At 42.1% G+C, this 24,491-nt stretch overlaps 1 protein-coding gene across 3 annotated transcripts in view; it reads right to left on the reverse strand.

The window, feature by feature from the left end:
• LOC140734463 (UAP56-interacting factor-like) overlaps positions 1-24,491 on the reverse strand; it is a 111,811-nt gene that overhangs the window by 79,787 nt on the left and 7,533 nt on the right. The window contains exons 3-6 of one of the 3 annotated variants that reach the window (XM_073058437.1): positions 22,034-22,158; positions 21,804-21,916; positions 9,366-9,453; positions 6,933-6,982 (exon numbers count right to left, since the gene is read on the reverse strand). In XM_073058437.1, coding sequence (XP_072914538.1) covers positions 6,933-6,982; positions 9,366-9,453; positions 21,804-21,916; positions 22,034-22,158 — 376 coding nt within the window. The remainder of the gene's footprint in view (positions 1-6,932; positions 6,983-9,365; positions 9,454-21,803; positions 21,917-22,033; positions 22,159-24,491) is intronic. The other 2 variants (XM_073058440.1, XM_073058439.1) reach the window with 2 other exon arrangements.

The raw sequence follows: 24,491 nt of genomic DNA on the forward strand, positions 1-24,491 counted from the left end.
GCAGATTGCAGACACAGACATTCTCGAGCTGAAGAGCCAAATATCTCTTCTCACTGTGGATTTCTACTCACGGAATGCTGAGATGTTCAAGCTGTCCTCTGCATCCTCAGCAGCACCAGAAAGTTGTATTCACTCGACATGGAATACCAGAGACTCCGAGTCAGATAATGGTCCACAATTCAGCTGCTCAGAATTCAAGGCCTTTGCTAGGGACTGAGTTGAAACACCAGATAAGCAGTCCACGGTACCCACAGGCAAATGAAGAAGCAGAAAGAGCAGTGCAAGCTGTAAAGAGTCTCCTACTGAAGGCAAAAGAGCCCTACAAAGCACTGCGAGCTTATCGCTCCACACCTCTTGTGAATGACTACAGTCCATCAGAGCTGTCAATGGGCTGGAAACTGTGAACAAGCCTGCCCGTCCTTCCTTTCCTTCTCCAACATCACTTACCGGACTTGGACAAAGTGGGAAATTTTGAGACAAAACGGCATGAGAAAACGAAGAGCATGCGCGATCTCAGACACGGAGGAAAAACTTTGTTGCCGCTCAGGAGCAGTGAAGCTGTTTGGGTTTCAGACCAACTCACCAAAGGAACAATGGCCCAGCAGCATGCACCAGAATAGCTTGTGATCAGAGCATCACAAGGTGAAATCAGGCAGCACAGGCGTGTGCTTGTGTGCTTTCAAAGTCCATGAAAGGTAGAGTAAGGAATAGACTGGCCTAATCCTTATGATGAGGACCACTTACCTGAGATTGGCGCACCTGTTCCAGAATCTCTATCCACTCCAACACTTTCAGGACCCTATACTAGATCAGGTCATTTATCTGTTCCATCACAGAGATATACTCCATAGCTTAGTAGCTTTGGGCAAGTGACTATAGAGGGAGAATAATGCCCCACTTCGCTGGAGTATTCAGGTACAGTAATCTACCCTGACCTCCATTAGATTTTGGTGCTTTTTAAAAATACCATGTTGAAAACATTTCACAAAAGGAAACTGTTCTGGAGAGAAAAAAAGGAATTGGTGAAAAAAGGAGGAAAACAAAATGGGAGGGAGACCATTAAAACAAAGAGAAAGACAGTTATAATGTTGCCAATTTTTTTTATGCTTATGTAAGGAGCTTAAGTTACATGGTATGGGTAAAGTGAACTGAATCACTCAATCTCAGTAAGAATAATTCCAATGCAATTCGATGGACAAGAAGTACATACCTAGTTTTTCTTTTTTTTTTCAAGAAGAGGAGATGTTGTGGTAGTTATTAGTGTTATTCCTATGTCACCCAGTTAGCCACTCCCACACGGGAGGAGTTTATATACTGTATAGCACAGTTATCAATAAAGTTCAGGTGAACATCCTGCATTCTGGTGTTATGGTGTGCTCTGCACTATCCCTCATATCATATTGTAGACCACTGATTAAATAAGTCAGATCAGTTCCCAGGGGCATCAGGAACTGGCCAGAAGGTGCCACCTCAGCGCTGCAGGACTGCCTTGCAAACACAGACTGGAGCATATTCAGGAAGGCATTACACTGCCAGGGGAAAATGGAGACCATGGCTGATTGGAGGCCTTCCTGCACTGCTTCGGGGTAGGAATGCTGCGCTTATATCAGGGGAAAGAACAACCCGAAGATCAGCAACAGCCATGCTCGCCCATGCCCTCGGGAAGGCAAAGCCTGAGTACACACAGAAAATCTACAGACACCTTTATGACACCAGGGACGTGCGGTACATGTGGCAAGGTATACAAACCATAACGGATTACAAGTGCACCCTGTGCGTCAATGACAGCAATGCTTCCCATCCTAATAGGCTGGATGCCTTCTCTGCACGATTTGATGCAATGAATGATGTGACAATGAGAAAAGTCCCCTCTCCCCTGAGGAACAGGCATCCTGTCTGTGCACAGCTGAGGTGAGGAGGATCCTAGCCAGGGTAAACCCATGCAAGGATGCGACGCTGGATAACATACCAGCAGGCTTTGTGACAGCCAGAATCATCTTGTGCCCAAGAGAACAATAACTTGCCTGAACGAGTGGCAGTACCACCCAGTGGCACTGACTTCAACAATCATGAAGTGCTTTGAGCGGCTGGTCACGGATCGTATAAAATCCCACCTTCCAGCTACACTGGACCCTTTCCAGTTTGCCTATCACTCAAACCGACCCATTGATGATGCCGTAGCCTCGGCCCTCCACTCTGTCCTGTCCCACCAGGAAAACAATGCCTCATATATCAAGTAGTTGTTGATCAATTTAAGTCAGTGTTTAATCTGATGATCCCTCAGGGGATGGTGGGTAAACTGCCCTCGCTGGGACTCAAAACCCCTCTCTGTAACTGGATTTTGGACTTCTTGATCGGCAGACCCCAGTCAATTGAGTTGGCAGCAACATCTTAAGCTCCATCACGATGAGCATTGGTGTCCCCAGGCCCGTGTGCTCAACCCGCCATTGTTCACGTTGCTGACTCACGGCTGCACTGTCAGATTCAGCTCAAACCACATCATCAAGTTCGCTGATGGTACTACAAGGATGGCCTCTTCAGCAACAACGATGAGTCGGCATACAGTGAGGAGGGACAGAGGCTTGTCAAATGGTGGGAGAACAACGGCCTGAGACTCAATGTGGACAAGACAAAAGAGATGACTGTGGACTTTGGGAAGGCACAGTTCATCCACTCTCCATTACGCATCAATGGCTCTGCCGTGGAGAGAGTGGGGAGCACAAAGTTCCTTGGTGTGCACATAATAGGCCATTAACCTGGTCTAACAACACCATCTCACTAGTCAAGAAGGCACAGCAGCATCTACACTTTCCAAGGAGATTGAGGTGTGCAAGGCTCCCCACCTCCATTTTAACAACTTTCTACAGGAGCACCATTGAGAGTGCCCTGTCATTGTGTGGCATGGAAGCTGCAAGGCATCGAATTCAAGAGAGGACAGTAAAAAAACCACCGAGAGGATAATTAGGCTCCCCCTCCCCTCCTATTTGTGACGTTTACCTGGAGCATTGCAGATGAAGGGGCTAATGCATTGTTGAGGATCCCTACCACCCATCCTACAATCTCTTTGACCCACTACCCTCAGGAAGGCGCTACAGAAGCATCAGGATTAGGGCCGCCATTCTGGGTAACAGCTTCTCCCCACAAGTTGTGAGACTAATGAATACCCTGTCACCACTGAGGTTTTGTCACTAATACAGCAAGCAATTTACTGTTTCCATTCACCTGTGCTGTGCACTACATGCATTTTGAATAATATTTTATGAACTTATTTATGGTAATGTTTGGATTTATGTGTCTGATATTGTATATGTTTTATGGGTGTGCCACGGACCAGAGGAACTTTAGTTTGTTTGGTTGTATATATTTAAAGTCAGATGACAGTACCCTTGAAGCTGACTTCAATGGGGAGTGCAGGGAAGCACATTGGGTGCAACATCAGGCATACTATGAAAATACTAGCAGCGGATTACATATCTGGTAAGACAATAGAATGACAAGTAATTGATAGAACTAAATGATCCAAAAACCCTAAAATCATAAAGATCTGCACCCAACCCTAATAATGATAGAGACCAGCGCCCAGAAATCCACCTGCCATGTCTAGCCCACTTCATCAGCACATCAACATCTCTCTCTACACTGTCAACAAATCCACCAATTTTCATATCATCCACGAACTTACTGATCATCCCTCCCACATCCACAATGAAGTCACTTATATGTATTACAAACAGCAAGGGTCCCATCACTGATCCTAACAGGACACCCCGAGTCGCAGTTTTCTCCAATAGATGAGGGGCTGTTCCTGTACTGTACTAATCTAAGTTACAGCTAGTTTAATAAAATGCAAAATAATTTGGATGCTAGATTCTGAAATAGAACAGAAAATGCTAGAATCTCTGAGATTACGGGGAAATCATCAAATATTTTAGACTAGTGACCTTTATGGCCACAACACTAGGTCACATAGTCCTTTTTGCTTCAACATAGCAGATCATCACTTGTGCAGAATTGTGAATAGAAATCTGTATCACTGTTTCTGTGCACACTTGACGTGTGTATGCTGGGTTTTGATAACAAGGGTCCTCATCCAGTGTTGATGTTTATACCCACTCTGCTAAATATGATACACTACAAACAAAAAGGAGCCATACACACGAAATCGTGTCACAGACAGTCATACAGAACTAAAGCAGAGCCTTCAGCACACCGAGTCTCCACCAATCATCAGGCACTTTTTGACACTAATCTTGCCCTATTTGCAATTTATTCTCTCCACATTCTCGTCAATTCCCCCCAGATTTGATCATTCACACAGACTGCAAGAGTCATTTACAATGACAATTGACCTATCAACCCATGTGTCCACCCAGATGGAAAGAAACTGGAGCGCCAATAGGAAATACACATGGCCACAGGGAGAATATTCAAACTCCACATAGATCGCACACTATTGTAGTCGGGTCATTGAAACAGTGAGCCAGCATCCCTACTAGGTATAACATGGTGCTGCCCATCTAAACAGAAGGAATCTATCTTTTGGGGTCTTTGGTTGCTTCTGAATTTACTGTATATAATGGGGCTGAAGATTGTTAGTAGAAATCTAGGAACAGCACTTGCTGGCTACTCCTGGTGAAAACTGTCTATTGTATGAAATAAGGGAAACCTTAGTAATGGTCGTCCTACATCTGCAAAATGATCACGATCAAGAAGAAGCCCAAGAGACAGAGAAGGATAAGTAAAAGCACTGGTTAGGAAGTGTCTATCATATGGGCACGCCGTTGTGCACCATAGAAACAGGCCCTTGGCTCTTGTGAATTATGCCTACCTACATGAATCATAGTTGTCTGGATCTGTGCCCTGCTTAGTCAAACTCCTCACAAGATGCATCTCGCTGTACATGTTGCTACAGTACCTGCCTTCACCATCTCCTCTGGCAGCTCATACTACTGTTAGTATGAAAAATTTTACCCTTCAAGTCCCCTTTTTGGGGCAACACGTTAACATAGCGGTTAGCATAAAGTTATTACTGTGTCAGTGACCTGGGTACAATTCCCGTCAGTCTGCAAGGAGGTTGTATGTTTTTCCTGTGACCACATGGATTTCCTCTGCCACATCCCAAACACACACGTGTTACTTGGTAATTGGTCACATGGGTGTAATTGGGTGGTGCAGGCTCGTTGGGCCAGAAGGGCTTGTTACCATGCTGCATCTCTAAATAAAATAAAAATATATCTCCTCCCTCTCAGTTTAAACTCAACCCTTTACTTTTAGACACACCTATCATGAGAAACAAACATTTTCTGCTTACCCTTACTGTGCTTTTCATAATCTTACATACATCAACAATGTCAGCTTTCAGCCTCCCTCATTCCAGGGAAAACAACCTAGCCTACCTAATCTCTAATAACTTAATCCCTCCAATCAAGGCAACATTCTTGTCAATCTTTTCTGTCTCCAATCCATTTTATTCATGTCCTTCCTATAGTGTGATGACCAGAACAATAGTTCATGTTCAGCCAAACCATCGTTTTGAGCACAATGGCCATTTTGCACTTCTGGTTCAAGTTAGCTCAACTCCCCTCCCCATTATCACACTTACCTTTCTGTTAGACCAGGGGTGTCAAACTCATTTTAGGTCACGGGCCGGATTGAGCAAAATGCAGCTTCATGCGGGCCGGATCAGTCGGGCGCGTGCGAACGCAGCTTTCGTTGCCTCCGTTTTTTCAGCCTGCTCTCATGTGTCTCAGTCTCTGCTATAACTACAAAGTGTTTCACTTTACAAATTCCGTTTCTTATGAAGAAGACTGCCGAATAAACACTAAAAACCCTGAAAACCTGGTACCTGAATAAACTCAGCATTAGCCATATCATACGCCATAGGCGCTTCAATTACTGGGGCCAGCTTTAATAGTAATTAGATATTATCTCACGGGCTAGAGATAATTCCACCGTGGGCCGGATTTGGCCCACGGGCCTTGAGTTTGACATATATGTGTTAGACTATTCTTGCCTTGGTAATTTACAATCCAATGGTATTAACATTTGGATTTTCCAATTTCAGCTAACCCCCTACACACTGCGTTCCTTTCCTACTCCATCCAGTCCACTCTGGTTTTCTTTCCTTTGTTCACCTTTTTTATACACACACACGCACGCACGCACGTCCAGCCGCCCATCATTCCCATTCCCTCCTCATGGAGTTCCACCTATCAGTCCCCAGTCTATGCTTTCCTTTTACTACTATATAGTGGCAATCTTCCCTCCTCTACTCACTCAGCACCCCCGTCCTGATGCAGGGGCTGAACCTGAAATGCTGTCACATCCATTTTAGCTCCACAGATGCTCCTTGCCCCGCTGAGCTCTACCAGCAGTTTAGAATTGATTGTCTGCTGCTCAGGTGAAAAGCAACAGAAGATGTGAACATGCCCATTCACACAGCAATCTGGTTTCTGATAGATGCAGGAAGATGATAAGTTCACATGTAAATCATGACCACCTTTGCAACAGATAGGGCTCTCATTCTCTTAAATGTTTCACCACCATCAGACAACCTCATTGATCAATGTTATTTATCTGAAGGTTCACGTGATTATTTAATTCGGAGACAGTCTGCTTTGCCTTTTTCTGAATCCCATTTTCCTGTATAGAGAATACTAGTTTTCTGCCAGTACAGAGATATTCTGTATACCGAATATGAATTATTTGTGACTGCACTTGACAAATCCAATCACAGATATTTTAAAATAACATGGTTTCCTTGCTCTTAGCTCCTAAAAATCTCAGAGGTTTCCAGTTACTAGCTGGACTATTAACTGAAATTGTAGCTTGATCATTTGCCATCCTTAATTGATTCTGAAATATGTGGCAGGAGCAGCATAGAGTAAATTACTCTTTAGCTCTAAAATGATTTTCAGCAGGCAATTACTTACATGCGAGTCCCCTTTTTCTTCGGTCCAGCTCCCAAACCCATTTGAGGAGACTTAAAAATTACAGATAAAGCCAAATGAATGAAAACGCCAGAAATAAAACCTAATTATAAACTCCAACATCTTACTAAAAATCAATTGTGCACAATGATCTGCATTAACAATATGAAAATTTTAAATCACTTCTCCCAGTGCATACTTAGTCTGTTAGTTCTATTAAAGCTTTGCACTGTGACTTTTGTAGTCAATTTTGATCACTAAACTTTCAAAGCACGTTAAAGCCTGCGATACGATGCATAGAATATTTACAAGAATGAAGCATGGGGTAAGTACTTTTGTTAACTGGAAGACCTTGCAGAATATGAGCACAGTGTATGTTAATCTGTGATGTATGCACACGTGCAGCTTTAGTTACAGACAGTAAAATAAACAAGATGCATGTACTTTGGTAATTCCCCATGCCTTTTCATGATTCATTACATTCATAGCACTTCACACAATCATCCACATATGGATTACAGATGGGTGCACTGTGGAATTTAAATTCATTTAATAATCTGGAAATTGGAATAACAATAATGACTACCGCAAAAACTACCAAACTGTTGCAAATATCCATTTGGTTTATCTATGCTGTTCAGGGAAGGAAATTTGCTATCATTACCCAATCTGGTCAATACATGATTCCAGACCTTTGGCAATGCAGTTGACTATGAAACAGCCTATGAAGACACTCTGTCGGGCAGCAATTTATTGTTTCTCCCTGTATGGCAGCAAATACAGTGTTTGACATTGAACTACACTTAGAAGTACTGAAAGAAGCAAGGGCTCTGAACATGTTCCAGTTGGGAGACTTCAATGTAAATCACCAGGAGTGAATTGGTAGTACAAGCACTTGCTGAGTCCTGAAGGACAACATTGCCAGATAAAGTCTGAAAGTAGTGAGTGAACCATCACAAATAATTAGTGATAAACTGCTCATTCTGCAAACCTCAAGTAAAAACAGAAGAATGCTGGAAAGACACAACGGGTCAATGACCATCTGTGGAAAAATGCTGCCTAAGCTGTACAATATTTCCAGCAGTTTTTGCTTTTATAAACCAAAGGACAGCCCTACTTTATATATCATAGTTACTCTATCTGTGCAGAGGTACATTTTCAAAGCCAAGAAGCCGCTCTATCATGTTTCGTGACACCAGTATTGTCCCAAATGTGCTAGAACATGCAAACAATCGATGGCAACAGGAATGAAGTACACTGCCAAGATCTTTAATTTCATGGCTTAGCATAGCTCTGAAGCAAAATGGCAGACTGGAATTAACTCCAGACATACATAAAATGATAAGGTTCCAACCCAATGATGCTGGAGCACAGGACTAGATGTTCAATAAACAACACCATCATTCAATGGATACTTTTAAGTAATCATAACCCGATGAATCAGTTTGAAGCTCTGCCATCACCCTACATGAAGTTGTAACAGGCCGAAGACAACGAAGCAAGTTCTGGGAGGAGGAGGCTCAAAATGCGAGGGCTAAAAACAAGGTGGAAGGATTCATAACCATGTTCGGCCAGAGTATGAAATAGATAATTGTCTTCAGCTCCTTTCTGAGATCCCCACTATCAAAGAAGCCAGCCAATTTGGTTCAACCTAAGTGCTATAAAGAAACAAGTTAGGTTATGTTAAAGGCTCCAGGACCAGACAATATCCCAGCTGTGGTTCTGAAAACCTTCATTCCAAAAGTAGCTGTGGCTCCAGCCAAGTTATTCTAGTTCTTTTACAACACTGACATTGACCTGACAATGCAGAAAACTGCCTTGTCCTGTTTACAAAAGACAGGACATATCCATTATGGCTACTTACCTCCCTTCAATTAAGTCTAGATCATCAGTTAAGGGAGAAAATCATAACTGGCAGTGATATGCATTTTCACTTAGCAGTAACCTGCTCACTCATACCCAGTTTATGTTTCAAGGGCTACTGATGAAGGGAAAGTGACAGCCCTTTGACTACATGTGGCATCAAATCACCCTGCTAAAACTGAAATTAGTAATTGCACAGGTCCTGTTGAACAGATGTTGGGCCACCTCAATCTTTTCCTGTAGATTCATTGGTATTTAGAAATGAAAAATCAATCCTATTTCACCTGAACAAGTACCACATACATACTGATTACGTGAGCCATCAGGATTTTTTTTAGCCTAAAGACCATTTTGTTTTCTCCAGTTGGTGGTAAAATAAAGCATATTGGAAAATGGTGACAAGCTACCTGTCAGCCGAATTAAGGATTTCCTCTTATATTCCTCTTACTTTCAACATTATTAGTAGTTTTAAGAGAAAGCTAGTAAAATGTACAAATGATTGTATGAGGAACTAAATGATTATTCTCTGGAATCAAATTGCATTCTTTCAAGTCTATTCATAAAATAACGCACCGTTCTTCTAATGTTCGATTTGGTTTGTCTTTGTTGATTCTGTGTTTGTTTCTTCTGCTGGTTCGAAACTCTGTTCTGAAACATAATCCTGTAACAGTAAAATAGGAATTAAAATAATCAAGCAGGGTGTTTTGAAAATAACTGCCCACCATTGTTCAAAAAAGGTAGTAGGGCTAGTCCAGGTAATTATAGACCAGTGAGCCTTATGTCTGTGGTGGGAAAGCTGTTGGAAAAGGTTCTTAGAGATAGGATCTATGGGCGTTTAGAGAATCATGGTCTGATCAGGGACAGTCAGCGTGGCTTTGTGAAGGGCAGATCGTGCCTAACAAGCCTGATAGAGTTCTTTGAGGAGGTGACCAGGCATATAGATGAGGGTAGTGCAGTGGATGTGATCTACATGGATTTTAGTAAGGCATTTGACAAGGTTCCACACGGTAGGCTCATTCAGAAAGTCAGAAGGCATGGGATCCAGGGAAGTTTGGCAAGGTGGATTCAGAATTGACTTGCCTGCAGAAGGCAGAGGGTCATGGTGGAGGGAGTACATTCAGATTGGAGGGTTGTGACTAGTGGTGTCCCACAAGGATCTGTTCTGGGACCTCTACTTTTTGTGATTTTTATTAACGACCTGGATGTCAGGGTAGAAGGGTGGGTTGGCAAGTTTGCAGACGACACAAAAGTTGGTGGTGTTGTAGATAGTGTAGAGGATTGTTGAAGATTGCAGAGAGACATTGATAGGATGCAGAAGTGGGCTGAGAAGTGGCAGATGGAGTTCAACCTGGAGAAGTGTGAGGTGGTACACTTTGGAAGGACAAACTCCAAGGCAGAGTACAAAGTAAATGGCAAGATACTTGGTAGCGTGGAGGAGCAGAGGGATCTGGGGGTACATGTCCACAGATCCCTGAAAGTTGCCTCACAGGTAGATAAGGATAGTTAAGAAAGCTTATGGGGTGTTAGCTTTCATAAATCGAGGGATTGAGTTTAAGAGTTGTGATGTAATGATGCAGCTCTATAAAACTCTAGTTAGGCCACACTTGGAGTACTGTGTCCAGTTCTGGTCGCATCAGTATAGGAAGGATGTGGAAGCATTGGAAAGGGTACAGAGGCGATTTACCAGGATACTGCCTGGTTTAGAGAGTATGGATTATGATCAGAAATTTAGGGAACTAGGGCTTCACTCTTTGGAGAGAAGGAGGATGAGAGGAAACATGATAGAGGTGTACAAGATATTAAGAGGAATAGACAGAGTGGACAGCCAACACCTCTTCCCCAGGGCACCACTGCTCAGTACAACAGAACATGGCTTTAAGGTAAGGTAAGTTCAAGGGGGATATTAGAGGAAGGTTTTTCACTCAGAGAGTGGTTGGTGCGTGGAATGCACTGCCTGAGTCAGTGGTGGAGGCAGATACACTAGTGAAGTTTAAGAGACTACTAGACAGGTATATGGAGGAATTTAAGGTGGGGGGTTATATGGGAGGCAGGGTTTGAGGGTCGGCACAACATTGTGGGCCAAAGGGCCTGTAATGTGCTGTACTATTCTATGTTTTATGTTCTATCATGTTCACAACACACATTTAATGGTTATAGCCTGGCCATTTCAGAATTGACTTTAAATCCAATTGTACTCTGAGCTTGTTTTAGAGGAAGAAGCAAACAATATAAATTTCTGTTAAATTCCCTATGCCTTGTGTGCTTCCATTGTCAATTACCTCTTCTTCCTATGACTGTGAATGATGTGATTATGGGATCTGAGGTGCGGAACCTTTGTTAGACTTTTCCAACAGGTCTCTGCCTGCATGGATAGGAAATCTGGGATACGTAGCTCGGCTACAAAGAGCAAATTTAATGTTTATGGGTAAAAGAGAATGTTGTACTGTGAGGAAGAATATTGACAAGTAGATGGGTACTTCACAGTTGTGAACAAATGCCCAGATCATTGTGTTACCTTTTAGTTGTTACAGATTCAGAGATTTCCTTACATTTGAATGGGAGGGAGGGTCTAGCTGTTGTGCTCTAAATGGAAATCAGTGATGGGTAGGAGGAATGAGAAATTTGGAGCAAATGAGGACCAAATTAAAACACAGAACTTCAAAGGTAATGAATTGTTAGTTGTCAATCAATTTTTGTACAAATAGCATACCATTTTACAGATCAAATGTTTCACATTATGACTGAAAGAATGATTATTTGAAGATTAGGGCTCTGATCCATGCAACACTGGTGTCAGTGCTGGGAAAGTAAGAAGCCTTTTGTTTTGCAATGATTTCCATTTAACTGGGCAGAAATCAATGTCCTTGTGAATCAGATCTGTAAGATAATACTTAGGTAGCAGATAGCTCAGACAACATGGGAAAGTGAATTTTTTAAAAAAGCCAAGGATGCAGAATAAAATAATTGCCTAACAATTGTTACGAATGTGCCACCACACCTCTGAGGGGCCGAAGGGTGCGAGGTAGCCCCCTCCTTTGTGAGAATCGCAAGATCACTATTAAGTCAGTTCAGGAGACCCAGGAAATGAGAGAAAGACATGCAGAATCCACAAAGAGTTGGAATGTGTCCTGGCCTCCGAAAGGCGGACCCATTGATACCGGCTATTGTCTCTCGGAGACGGACTTGTGTATTGCATCCTGTACGATGCATCGAAGCCCCAGGCAATGAACCGAGGGGGAGGCTGGTGGAGGGATTGCATCATCCCAACCTGATTGACACCTGAGACCCTGTGAGTCAGGATAAAAAGAGGGTCTGTGGGAATAGCCCCTCAGACGCACCAGAAGAAACGCCAGCGATCCCGTAATAGCAAAAACCAGTGGAAAGCCACGTGCATCCTTTTCCGTTAGCCCCGGAATCGGTGGGCCCTGTACCATGGCAGAACGGCTTTTAGCTAACAACGGGGAAATCAACTCCCAACGACTCTCAAAGGATTGACATCATAAAAGGAATGGGCAAGTTTTAACCCGTCTTTCTCTCCAACCCAAAAGCTGCAGCTTGAATGAACTGAGTGACTTTTATATTTCCATCGGACAATACATTATCCCCTAGACAACGATAGAGCTATTTCTTATTGATTACTATTAGACCCGCGCTTTTAGATTGAGTATTGATGACGTATATTATCTGTATGTTTGCCTTGATATTATTTTGTGTATTTTCATCAATAAATACTGTTAAAAATAGTACCATCAGACTTCAACAGACCTCTCTATCTTTGCTGGTAAATGACCCAGTTACGGGGTACGTAACAATTGGGGTTCTCGTCTCAGGATTTGACACCAAATTGGGAGGCCAGTGAATCGGGCTTGTAAGTCCAAACTTGGATCTGGTTACGCGGGTAGCCAGACGGGAAACCAGCAAAGATGGATGTGGGTGAATTTATAGAAAACCCGACTCTGGAGACGCTAGAGGCGGCCACCAAATCAGACTTGATAAATTTGGCGAAGGGATTAAACCTCGCAGAGGTGAGATTGTCAATGAAAAAGCGGGAGGTGCGAAGGGCAATAACTCAGTATTATATTGGGAAGAATGTGTTTGCAGCTGAGGTATTGAAAAATATCCCTGAAAAGGTACCAGCTAGTGGGACAGCTCAGTTAGAGTTGGAGAAATTAAGGTTGGAACATGCAATTAAGTTAAAGCAGCTGGAAGCAGCTGAGAAGGAGAATGAAAGAGCCGAGAGAGAGAGAGAGAGAGAGAGAGAGAGAGAGAGAGAGAGAGAGAGAGAGAGAGAGAGAGAGAGAGAGAGAGAGAGAGAGAGAGAGAGAGAGAGAGAGAGAGAGAGAGAGAGAGAGAGAGAGAGAGAGAGGGAAAGAGCTGAGAAGGAGAAAGAAAGGGCTGAGAGAGAAAGGGAGCATGCGCTCCAGCTAAAGGAGTTAGAGGTGAAACAGGAGCAGGAAAGAGCTGAGAAACAAAGAGAGCATGAAATTCAGTTAAAACAGCTGGAAGCAGCTGAGAAGGAGAAAGACAGAGCCTAGAGAGAGATAGAAAGAGAATGAAAGGGCCGAGAAGGAGAGGGAGACAGAGAAACAGAGGAAACATGACTTGGAGATGGAGAAGTTAAGGCAAGAGCAATGAGTTCAGGGGTCAGACCGAGAGGAGCGGTTTAATGTTAGTCGGGAGTTGAGGTTAGTACCTCCGTTCGAGGAGACGGATGTTGATAGTTATTTCTTGCTTTTTGAAAAGGTGGCAGTGAATCAGAAGTGGCCCAGTGATCAGTGGGTGGCGTTGTTACAAAGTGTGTTAAAAGGGAAGACACAGTGGGCATACACGGCATTGTCCATGGAGGAGGAAGAGGTGGAGAATTATGACAAAGTAAAGGCGGCCATTCTCCGGAGTTATGAGTTAGTACCTGAAGCGTATAGACAAAAGTTCAGAAATCTAAAGAAAGGGTGGAATCAGACGTATACCGAGTTTGCCTATGAGAAGGGTGTGCTCTTGGACCGTTGGTGCATAGCAGAGATAGTGGAAGAGGATTATTGGCGTCTCAGGGAGTTAATTCTGATTGAGGAATTTAAAGGTTGTGTTTCGGAGGATATCTGGATGTATTTGAATGAGAAGCCGAATAAGTCCATCTCAGAATTTGCTAGGTTCGCAGATGAATATGCCCTAACACACAAGACAAAGTTTCCCTCGAATAAAAGTTCCCAGAGAGACCGTGGGAACGATCGAGAAAGCCCGCCGGCTGAGGCAGAGGTCCCGCCGGGAGCTAGTGGTAAGATTGAGGGGGAAAGGCAAGACGGCCAGAGATTTCCGGGCTTGACCTGTTTTAATTGTGGAAAGGGGGGGCATATTGCATCTAGGTGCTTTGCTCCGAAGAAAGAGACAGGAAAAGGGAAGGCAGCAGTCCCCATCGGATGTGCCACGGTAATCAGTAAATCGACAAGAGAGCCCCGGGTAGACAGAGTACAAGAAGGGTCTGAGACTTGTATGTCAAACGGAACCATGTCTGTGAGGGAGGGAGGCACCCCAGTTCCAGTACGGATCTGGAGAGACACGGGGGCGGAACTATCATTGATCAGCAGTAAGGTACTAGATTTTGGTCACAAGACGGGAATGGTAGCTGTGAAAGGAATAGGCAAAGGGACGGAAATGGTGCCCTTGCATAGGGTCATTATGAATTGTGAGCTAGTCTCTGGACCAGTTGAAATGGGGGTGCGATCAGAATTCTCGAGAACTGTCGCGGACGTCCTTCTGGGTAACGATTTAGCCAGTGGTAAAGTTTGGTCAGCAATGACGCTGACGAGCCGGCCGGTGAGCGTTGCAGTCCCGCCCCTAGATCTATCCCACATGCGCGGTTACTCGCAGCAGGTCGAGAAAGGCAGCTGAGAACGAGAGCAGTTTAAATCTGGCCAGTATCGATTTGGCCGAGACCTTTTTACCGACCCTGTACCTCGAGGGTTTAGAGGGTGGTAAAATGAAGAGTAGTAAAGTGAAAGAGAGTAAGGGAGAGGAGGTAAACCTTCCCTTAGCGAGGAAAAAAGATCTAGAGGCAGGAGATAAAGATGAGAAACAGGTAGAGCTGTTAAACGGTCCAGAGTTGGACATGGATGATCTGTCTGGTTTGGCAGAACTGTTTGAAGAAGTTGAAAATTCTAAAGGTGTTCCCGATAATGAAATGAGGGCAGTCCTAGATGAAAAGGATGCCATTACCTTGAAGAAGTCTGCTGGATTGGCAGATGAGGTTGTTTCAGCCCGCGGGGTTGAGTTTACTCCGGAAGTGAGTTGCCCAGAGAGTAACTGGGAGGATCAGGGGAATTTAGAATTTGAAAAGGGTACGGGTATTGAAAGCCTGGAAGAGGCAAATGTCCCGTTGGAGTGTGTCCAAGATGTGGATGCACGTGGTACTGAACCTAGTAATGAAGCTCAGAAAAAGTCTGAGGTATTTGATTCAGTTGACAAGGAAGGCAGTCCTTGTGGGTCAGATAGACTTGGTTCAGCGAAGAAAGGGTTAACCTTGGTAATAGTGGGAAGTGAGAGTTCCCAGGTGTTGGTGCTCGAAGGTGTGTTAAAAGTTAATGTGGAGATCAAAAGTGGGGAGATGAGTATTATCATTGAAGGAAATGGGAAATATGTAGTTCCCAAATCGAATGAAGAAAATTTAAAACCTGCGGATCACTTACAGGTTGAGTTGGAAGATGACGGGGCCCCCCAGGCTATTGTTATTCCAGAGTGTGGTGTGAAAAGGCAGAATTTGAAATGCTGCTTGAACAAAGAGTTCGAACTGAAAACTAAATAGCCTGAAGGGTCCTGAAGAGAAAGCTAGCAACTTGCGTAAAATTAAAGAATTGGGTGGAAATTCAGAAGATGGTCTAAGTTTGGGACACAGTGTTGATAAAATAACTCCTATGAAAGAAGCGGGCGAAAGCTTATTTCGCCAGGGTACCCAAGCTCCCCACGTGGGAACCAACCGGAAAAGAGATGAGGGTTAATGGGGACGCCATTTTTAAATAGCAGAAACCGGTTTTAAGGGATTTCGACAAAGCCTGTGAATAATAAAAGACAACCCCCATGGAAGCCTGCTTGTTAAGTTTGAAAGCAACATAACGATTAGTATTTGCATGAACTTTTGTAGTATACATGTAAGCTTAAGATCACAACTCTTTAGTTTTGTTTGCTGAAGAAAAAAATAGGTGGTTACTAAATTGGAGTCTGATGCTACAAGACTTTAGTAGGGTACAAGATGTTAAGATATTAAATGAAGTGACAATTGTAATCGGTAACCATCTAGATGCTGAGTTGAATGTATAACTGTATTACTCTGTAGTGAAAAGGAAAAGCTTTTGTATTGTATTAGATTCTAAAATCCTGTAAGACTCTACTACTTCGTTTTCACCGCTGGTGAAAACGCTTTGAAGAAAGGGGTGTTACGAATGTGCCACAGCTCTGAGGGGCCGAAGGGTGCGGGGTAGCCCCCTCTTTTGTGAGAATCGCAAGATCACTATTAAGTCAGTTCAGGAGACCCAGGAAATGAGAGAAAGACATGCAGAATCCACAAGGAGTTGGAATGTGTCCTGGCCTCCGAAAGGCGGACCCATTGATACCGGCTATTGTCTCTCGGAGACGGACTTGTGTATTGCATCCTGTACTATGCATCGAAGCCCCAGGCAATGAACCGAGGGGGAGGTTGGTGGAGGGATTGCATCATCCCACCCTGATTGACACCTGAGACCCTGTGAGTCAGGATAAAAAGAGGGTCTGTGGGAACAGCCCCTCAGACGCACCAGAAGAAATGTTAACAATCCCGTAATAGCAAAAACCAGTGGAAGGCCACGTGCGTCCTTTTCCGTTTGCCCCAGAATCGGTGGGCCCTGTACCATGGCAGAACGGTTTTTAGCTAACAATGGGGAAATCAACTCCCAACGACTCTCAAAGGATTGACATCATAAAAGGAATGGGCAAGTTTTAACCCGTCTTTCTCTCCAACCCAAAAGCTGCAGCTTGAATGAACTGAGTGACTTTTATATTTCCATCGGACAATACATTATCCCCTAGACAACGATAGAGCTATTTCTTATTGATTACTATTAGACCCGCGCTTTTAGATTGAGTATTGACCATGTATATTATCTGTATGTTTGCCTTGATATTATTTTGTGTATTTTTATCAATAAATACTGTTAAAAATAGTACTATCAGACTTCAATGGACCTCTCTATCTTTGCTGGTAAGTGACCCAGTTACGGGGTACGTAACACAATAAATAAAATATGACAGAAAGGGGCAGATGTTTAGAAATTCTAGTACAACCAAAAGAATGTGCTAGGTATATGTAACAGTGAGTAGTAATGATAGTTACAGTCATAGTAACTAGCATCCAGTTAAAGTTTTTAGGAAAATGCTGTAATGAAAGAAGAACCCAATAATAATGCACTTAGAAAAATTAAGCATTCGTAGCTGTGCCTGTTTTTTCACTGGCTACGTGAAGCAGTCTTTTTTCCAGACATACTCTGGCACAACTCTCCAAATTATTCCCCACTACATCTTGATTACATAAGCATTGTTTTTTTCAACTGTGTGGAAATTGTCAATTTTATCAACTTTATTACTGACTTCTTCCCTGTCCTCAAGTTCACTTGGACTATTTCTGACATCTGACTCCCCTTTCTAGATCACCCTGTCTCTACCTCAGCAAACACTTAATTTACTATAAACCCACTGTCTCCCAGAGTTACCAAAATACATCTTCTCCACCCTGGTTCTTGTAAGGATGCAATGCTCCACCACATCTGTTCAGTTCCAGGGCATCTGAAATGTCCTCCTTTTTCAGTGTTGCTTTTCCCCTTTTGTGATTCACAGAGCCCTGACCTGCATCGTCTTTATTTCTAACATGACTGCCTTTATCCCACCTCCTCCAAACAGAAGAGTAACATTCTCTTTCATTCTACTAGCCCACATATGCAGCTCATCATTCTTCATCATTTCCACCATCAGCAATAGGATCCAACTACTTGTTTTATTTTCCCCTGCCAATTCACTTCTGCTTTCTGCAAGGATCACTCTTTCCAGGACTCCCTGGTTTGTTCATCCCTTCCCATCACCAGGCATCTTCCCTGCAATGGTAGGTGCAGTACCTGCCCCTACATCTCCTCCCTCAGCACCATTCAGGGACCTAAACAGTACTTCCAGATGCAGACATTGAAGTGAACCTCCACCAACCTTATCTATTGCATTTGGTACTCTCGATGTGGCCTCCTCTACACTGAGGAGAACAATTTCAGACTGGGGAACCATTTTGTCAGGTACAGTTTCTGACAATGGCTATCTTGATCTCCCAGCTACAAACCGTTTAAAAGTCCTGTCCCCAACCTGCCTGTTCACTGCCATGCTAAGGCTAACCACAAGCTAAAGAAAACTACCTTATATTCAGACTCAGTTACAAACAACAAATTAACAAATTTCCTATTTCAGGTAACTCACACCCCCTTCTGTTTCTTTATCTTCTGGTCCACCTGGTTGTCCCACACACCTGCTCTTGTTTCCCAGTTTCTTCCCCCCCCCCCCGTTTCTATCTGCCTATCACCCACCCACTCCAATCAATCAGCTACCCACTATCCCTCCCTTATTTCATTCTATTCACCATCTTTCTATCAGATTCCATAATCTGCAAATTTTTGCTGTCTCCAGTGTCAACTCCTGTTTCACACTTAACCTTCATTTATTTATAATGGCTATGTTCCCTGATACTCCCAGTCCTGCTTCAACACAAACATAAACTACCCCTTTCAGCTGGAGGAAGTTTGTGGATTGGACAGTGTCTGTCAGGGGGAAAGGAATTGTCAACATTTCAGGATGGACTGTCCACAATTCCTCCACCTCCCCCGCAACAGATGCTGTTTGTTCCACTGACTTCTTCCTCCAGCTTTCTGCATTTAGACACACTTGAGATACTAAAGCAAAATAAATGGCAGTACTAAATACATTTTTTTAAAAAACTGAGGATACAGGTTGTAGATAAAAGAGTGTCCGCAATTGCAATAAGCCTGGATTTTTAAAGATACTAGTTAAGATGTCACACGAAAGTTTGCCTAACATATGACTTCATAGGTTTGAGGGTAACCTATCAACAAGGATAATTTAAAGGACAGAACAAGTTATATTTTGATTGGCAGACAGTTACAAGTGGGCTGTGCAAAGTACATGAATACTCTGAAAAGTAACATGGATATATTATGTGGACCAAAAAAGAGGAAGATAATAATACAGGAATATATGAGGTTATTAGCTTTATCAGGAAGCACTATGGAACAGAACAGCGGGGAATGTAAATCCTGTAGCATAAAGGGATCTAAGACAGCTATTTCACAGAAAATTAGCATGCAATACAACTCACAGAAAGGTAGATAAATGGCATCTTGGCCTTTATTGCAAGGGAGTTGAAGTGCAAGGAAGTTTTGATACATGTGTGTATAGCTTTGGTAAGATCACAACTTACAGGGTATATGTCGTTCTGGCAACGCAAAGTAGATTTACTAGATTACTAGAGGAGATTACTAAGCAGGGGAACACGTTACCTTTTGTTTTTCTAACTATGCATTTATACATGCAGTGGCTACTTTATTAAGTACATCTGTACACCTGCTTGTTAATGCCAATTTCTAATCAGCCAATCTTGTAGCAGAAACTCAATGTTTCAATTGTGGACATGTTCAAGATGTTCAGTTTTTGTTCAGAACAGACATCAGAATGGGAAAGAAGTGAGCTCTTAGTGCCTTTGGTCTTGGAATGACTGTTGGTGCCAGATGGGGTGGTCTGAGTGTCTCAGAAACTGTTGACCTTCAGGGATTTTCACAACAGTCTCTAGGGTTTGCAGAGAGTAGTGTGAAATAGAAAAAGAAAACATCCAGAGTCTAGTCTGCAGTCGAAAATGCCTTGTTAATGAGAGAGTTCAGAGGAGAATGGTCATATTGTTTCAAGTGGCAGGAAAGTGACAGTAACTCAAGTAACCATGCATTACAACAATAGTATGTAAAAGAGCATCTCCGAGTGCACAGCATGACAGATTTTGAACTGGATAGGCTACAGCAGCAGAGGACCGTGGACATACACTCAGTGGGCACTTGATTAGAAACGGGAGGTACCTAATAAAGTGGCCACTGAGTGTACATAGGAGAACAGAGTCATGTGATGTGATGGTCATCAAACAATGTAATAGTCTTATACCAGGAGCTTAGAAACCCAATATGTAAATAGTTAGTGCACTGTTTTGTCAATGAACCTCTATATATTTGCTTTTTCTCAATGAAGTCCAAAGACATTTCAAATTAGTGATACTCACTCCATAGACAAGTGGGACTCTTGATTTTTTGCAAAGCTCATTTTCTAAAATCAGCAGCTACCACTTGTCTAGATCAAACAGTTGTAAGTAAACTTCCAACTATATGTTTAGTTTAGCTTCTGGTCATAAACAGGAGCCAGGTTTCAGCTCTTAAAATATAAATTGAAAGTAGTATTCAGCTTGAAATTTTTTTTAAAAAAGCTTTATCGTTACCATACAGAAACACTGAATTTGGACGTGAAAATGGACTAAAGAGGACCTTCCAGTAACTGAATATGAAATTGCAGGCAAGACACAGAAACATTTAGTATTAAAGAAGGTCTAGAACAAATATTGGGGAAGGAGATAGACAGAAATTAACTACTGTACAGGGGAGAGGGGTGGTCGGGAAAACACTTCCAATGAGTTAACACATGAATAAAGTTGTATTAAGTGGGTAAGAAAAAGCTAATAGCTGCTCACTTGAGGGAAAATGTTTTAGCCAATTTTCATACAGTCTGCATACAAAAAGTGATCTGGAATCATGGGTAAAATTTAACCAAATTGTAGAAATAAGTCTTTGAAAGCTTCTCTGCTGCCATGTCCCTGATCTACTGGACCATTTCAGAGAGTACACAGATTATTGTGAAAAAGAGATGACAATCTATCAAAGTGCATTTAAAGCAGATTGAAGTGAATCATACAAATGGTGTACAAGATCGTAAGAGACACAGATAGAGACTAATGCCAGAGACTTTTCTCCCTAATATGAAGGAATATAATTATAAGGAGGGTGGAGGAAAGTATGGGGGGTGGTAAGCTATTTGAGAGGTATGGTCTTTTTTCTTTACACAGAGTGTGCTGAATGCATGGAATGACAGACAGACAGACAGACGTACTTTATTGATCCCGAGGGAAATTGGGTTTCGTTACAGTCGCACCAACCAAGAATAGAGTAGAAATATAGCAATATAAAACCGTAAATAGTTAAATAATAATAAGTTAATCATGCCAAGTGGAAAAAAGTCCAGGACCAGCCTATTGGCTCAGGGTGTCTGACACTCCGAGGGAGGAGTTGTGCCCTGCCAGGGATGGTGGTAGAAGCAGATACATTAGGAGTGTTTAAGAAATTCTTAGACGGGCACGTGGAAAATAGAAAAATGGAGTGCAGTTTAGGAGCGAAGGGCAAGATTGTTCTGAGAGTAGGTAAAAAGGTTGGCACAACATCAAGGGCTGAAGGGCCTATACTGTGCTGTAATGTTCTATATTCTATATGTGCTCAACTATCATGCCTGAACATGCTATAGGTAAATTGATGTACACATATGCATGTCATGGCTAACCTAAACAGCTTGTCTTTAACAATGATCTTTAGTTTCAATGTAAATTGTTTGCAAACGCTTAGAAACAGAATGATATCAAACATATTCTTGTTCCTTCACGTGGATCTTGATCAACTTAACCCAACTCAGGACAAGAACAGATTGAAAAAAATATTATAGCTATACGCTTGTCAGCCAAATTTATTTTCTTGTTCTCCGCTTCCCCATTATTTTCACTGCCACCTTAAGTGTGATGGTACCATCACACTAACAGAAAAATAATATTACGAATGTGGTATTTTATAAGTCTGGCTGCAGAGTTAAAAAACACTGAAAGGGTAAAGTTGATTTACTTTTACCATTAGTGATTATTACCTTCTTTTCAAAACTTGAGGAGGCCCCTGTCTTATAGGTCTGAAGTTCTTCCTGGACTGCTGTGCTCTTCCTGGTGTGATCCTTGGATTTCCTTTCCAAATAGGTGCAATTTGCTAAAAATCCAAAAGAACATTGGAAATTCATTTCTGCATATTTTCAAAATATAGTCTTTTTTGATAATTCATTTACAATAACTGATAAATATTAAGTTTATGGTTTAAAAGACTCACTCGTTTGGATGTTGTGGGAGGTCTTCTTCCAGCTGGTCTAATTCTGGGACTTCTAGCCTGTGTTTGCCAATAACGATTGATACCAACTCGTGATCCAAATGCATCTCTCTGTGGTCGACCGGATGCTAATTGAATTGAAAAATAATCTGCTGAGCAGAGCTGATGTACGTATTGAATTGTCACCTCTGAAACTCAGGACTGGACTGAAAGTAAATTGTATTGGCTCAGTTTGGCATAAACCTGGATTACAGCATTCATCCTCTGCTCCTCCCTCACTTGTTGTTACCTATCTGCCAGTGCAAATTACTACTGCTTAGATAATGCTGTCCAAAGTCAAGCCAACTGTCTTACATTGTATCAAAGCCTTCTACTGGATATACTTCAACAGAGTTGTTTGGGAGAACAAGCACAGGTAAAGCTACAGAGATTAATAGAATGCTCAGAAGTGAATGTTTGTCCTTAACAAACATTAAATTCAAACATTTTAAACTAAATCACTTTAGTGGCATTTTTAATTTATCATTACAATTAGGTAGCGTCTGAGACCCAACAACCTTCAGCTGCATCATCAGTGACCTTCCTATTTTTCTAGGTCAGAGGTGAGGGTATTTGCTTGTGCTTGTACAATGTACAGTTACATATGAACTTAGAAATTAGGTATGGTAGGTCACTTGGTTTCTTGAGCAAATATAACTATCTTATAAGTTCATGGCTGATCCGATAGTAACCTCAACTTTGCAATCACATCAATCAGCAGTAATTTTTCAAACTTTGAAAAAGAAGGAAAAGAACCCATCTTACACTGTTTCCAACACACTTTGAGGAAGAGTGTCTTCTCATTACCACCATCAAGAAGCAGGTAGCCTGAAGACCCACACAGTGTTTTTGGAGCAGCTTCCTCCCCTTTGCCATCAGATTCCTGAACGAACCATGAACTCAGAAGCACAACCTCACTATTTCACTTTTTGAAAATGTATTTTAGCCTAACTTATAGCAAATCGTTACAAATGCAATTTACTGCTGCTATAAAACAGCAATTGTCACAGGGGCAGCACACCCGATTCTGATCTTGAGTGTCCCAAAGACTCATGATAATCTAAGAGGGCAAAATTTACCTTATCTCCACCTTAAATATGTAACCCCATATTTTAACCACTTTTAGTCTAGCTTGAGATTCAGATACTAAAGGAAACATCATCTTCACATTCCAACTTTTCAAGACCCCTTAAGAGTTTTTATGTTTCCATCAAGTTTAACCTTTCCTTGTAAGACATCCCATGTCTTCCAGGTGTTGGATTAATAAACCCTTTCCTAACTGTTTTTTTAGACGAATATCCTTCATTAAATAAAAAGATCAATACTGCACACATACTCCAAATGTGATCTCAGCAATCCCCCTGTACAACTGAAATCATTACTTCCTTGCTTTTGTATTCAATTTCCCCAAGCAATAATCAAATAAAAGTACTCTACAATTTCTTACCATTTAGATAATGCGTTTCTTTATTATTTTTTCCTGCCAAAGACGGTAATATTACATTTTCCATCACTTTCCTCTTTTCACCATCTCTGCCTACTGACTTAACCCGTTTGTATTAAATCAAAATTCCTTAAAATTTGAATAAGTTCATGCCAGAATGTGATGAAAGTATGACAGCTGTGCATAAATATCAATGTTTTTGAAATAATTAGAAATTCAACTGAGCCAACCACATAATTCCCAATGTTAAAGGGATTGACTCACTTTCTGATACTCCAATTGTCAGGCTTGCACTGGCCAGCACCTCCCAGTCTCCACCCAGCTAGCAAAAATCATCTGCCTCTTGTTTCCAACTCATCACCTGCAGCCTATATAAACCAAGCTCTCATCCACAGCGTTTGTTCATCCATCGAAACAGCCAGCCTTAACCAGTTATTCATAGCTTTCAGTTACCTTGTTGCCTGTGGTGTTTTGCACCTGTTTGCACTTGTTTTGTGGCCCTTTGTGGCTTGTTATTTTGCAGTTGTTATTAAAGTTACTGCTCACTGATAAATCACTTCAACTGCACTGCTTTTGGGTCAAGTCTCCTTTGCATTTTGTGAGACAAGATCTCACCATATTCATCTACATGGCACAAGTCAGATGAATGATGAAATATTCTCTTCTTACCTAGATTATCTTTCAAGTTCAACATTATCCAGGACAAAGAAGCCCACTTGACTGACAACCCATCCACCATCCTAATTATTCATTCCCTTAAGCATTGAAGCACATAATGACTTCAAAATTTTTCATCAACTCAATGCAAAGACATTTTCAATGGCACATCCCAATTCTGAGGCCCCTTGCCAAGAACAAGAAAGGTTTCAGACGCCAGAGAACTGTCTTTAGCTTTCCTCCATCCGTCATATATTGGACAACATGCTGCCTTGCAAATATATTGCTCCTCCGTCCAGTAAAAAGTACACACACAGGCAA

This window comes from Hemitrygon akajei, chromosome 10 (genome assembly GCF_048418815.1).
Source record: "Hemitrygon akajei chromosome 10, sHemAka1.3, whole genome shotgun sequence".
In the NCBI taxonomy this organism is placed as follows: Eukaryota; Metazoa; Chordata; class Chondrichthyes; order Myliobatiformes; family Dasyatidae; genus Hemitrygon; species Hemitrygon akajei.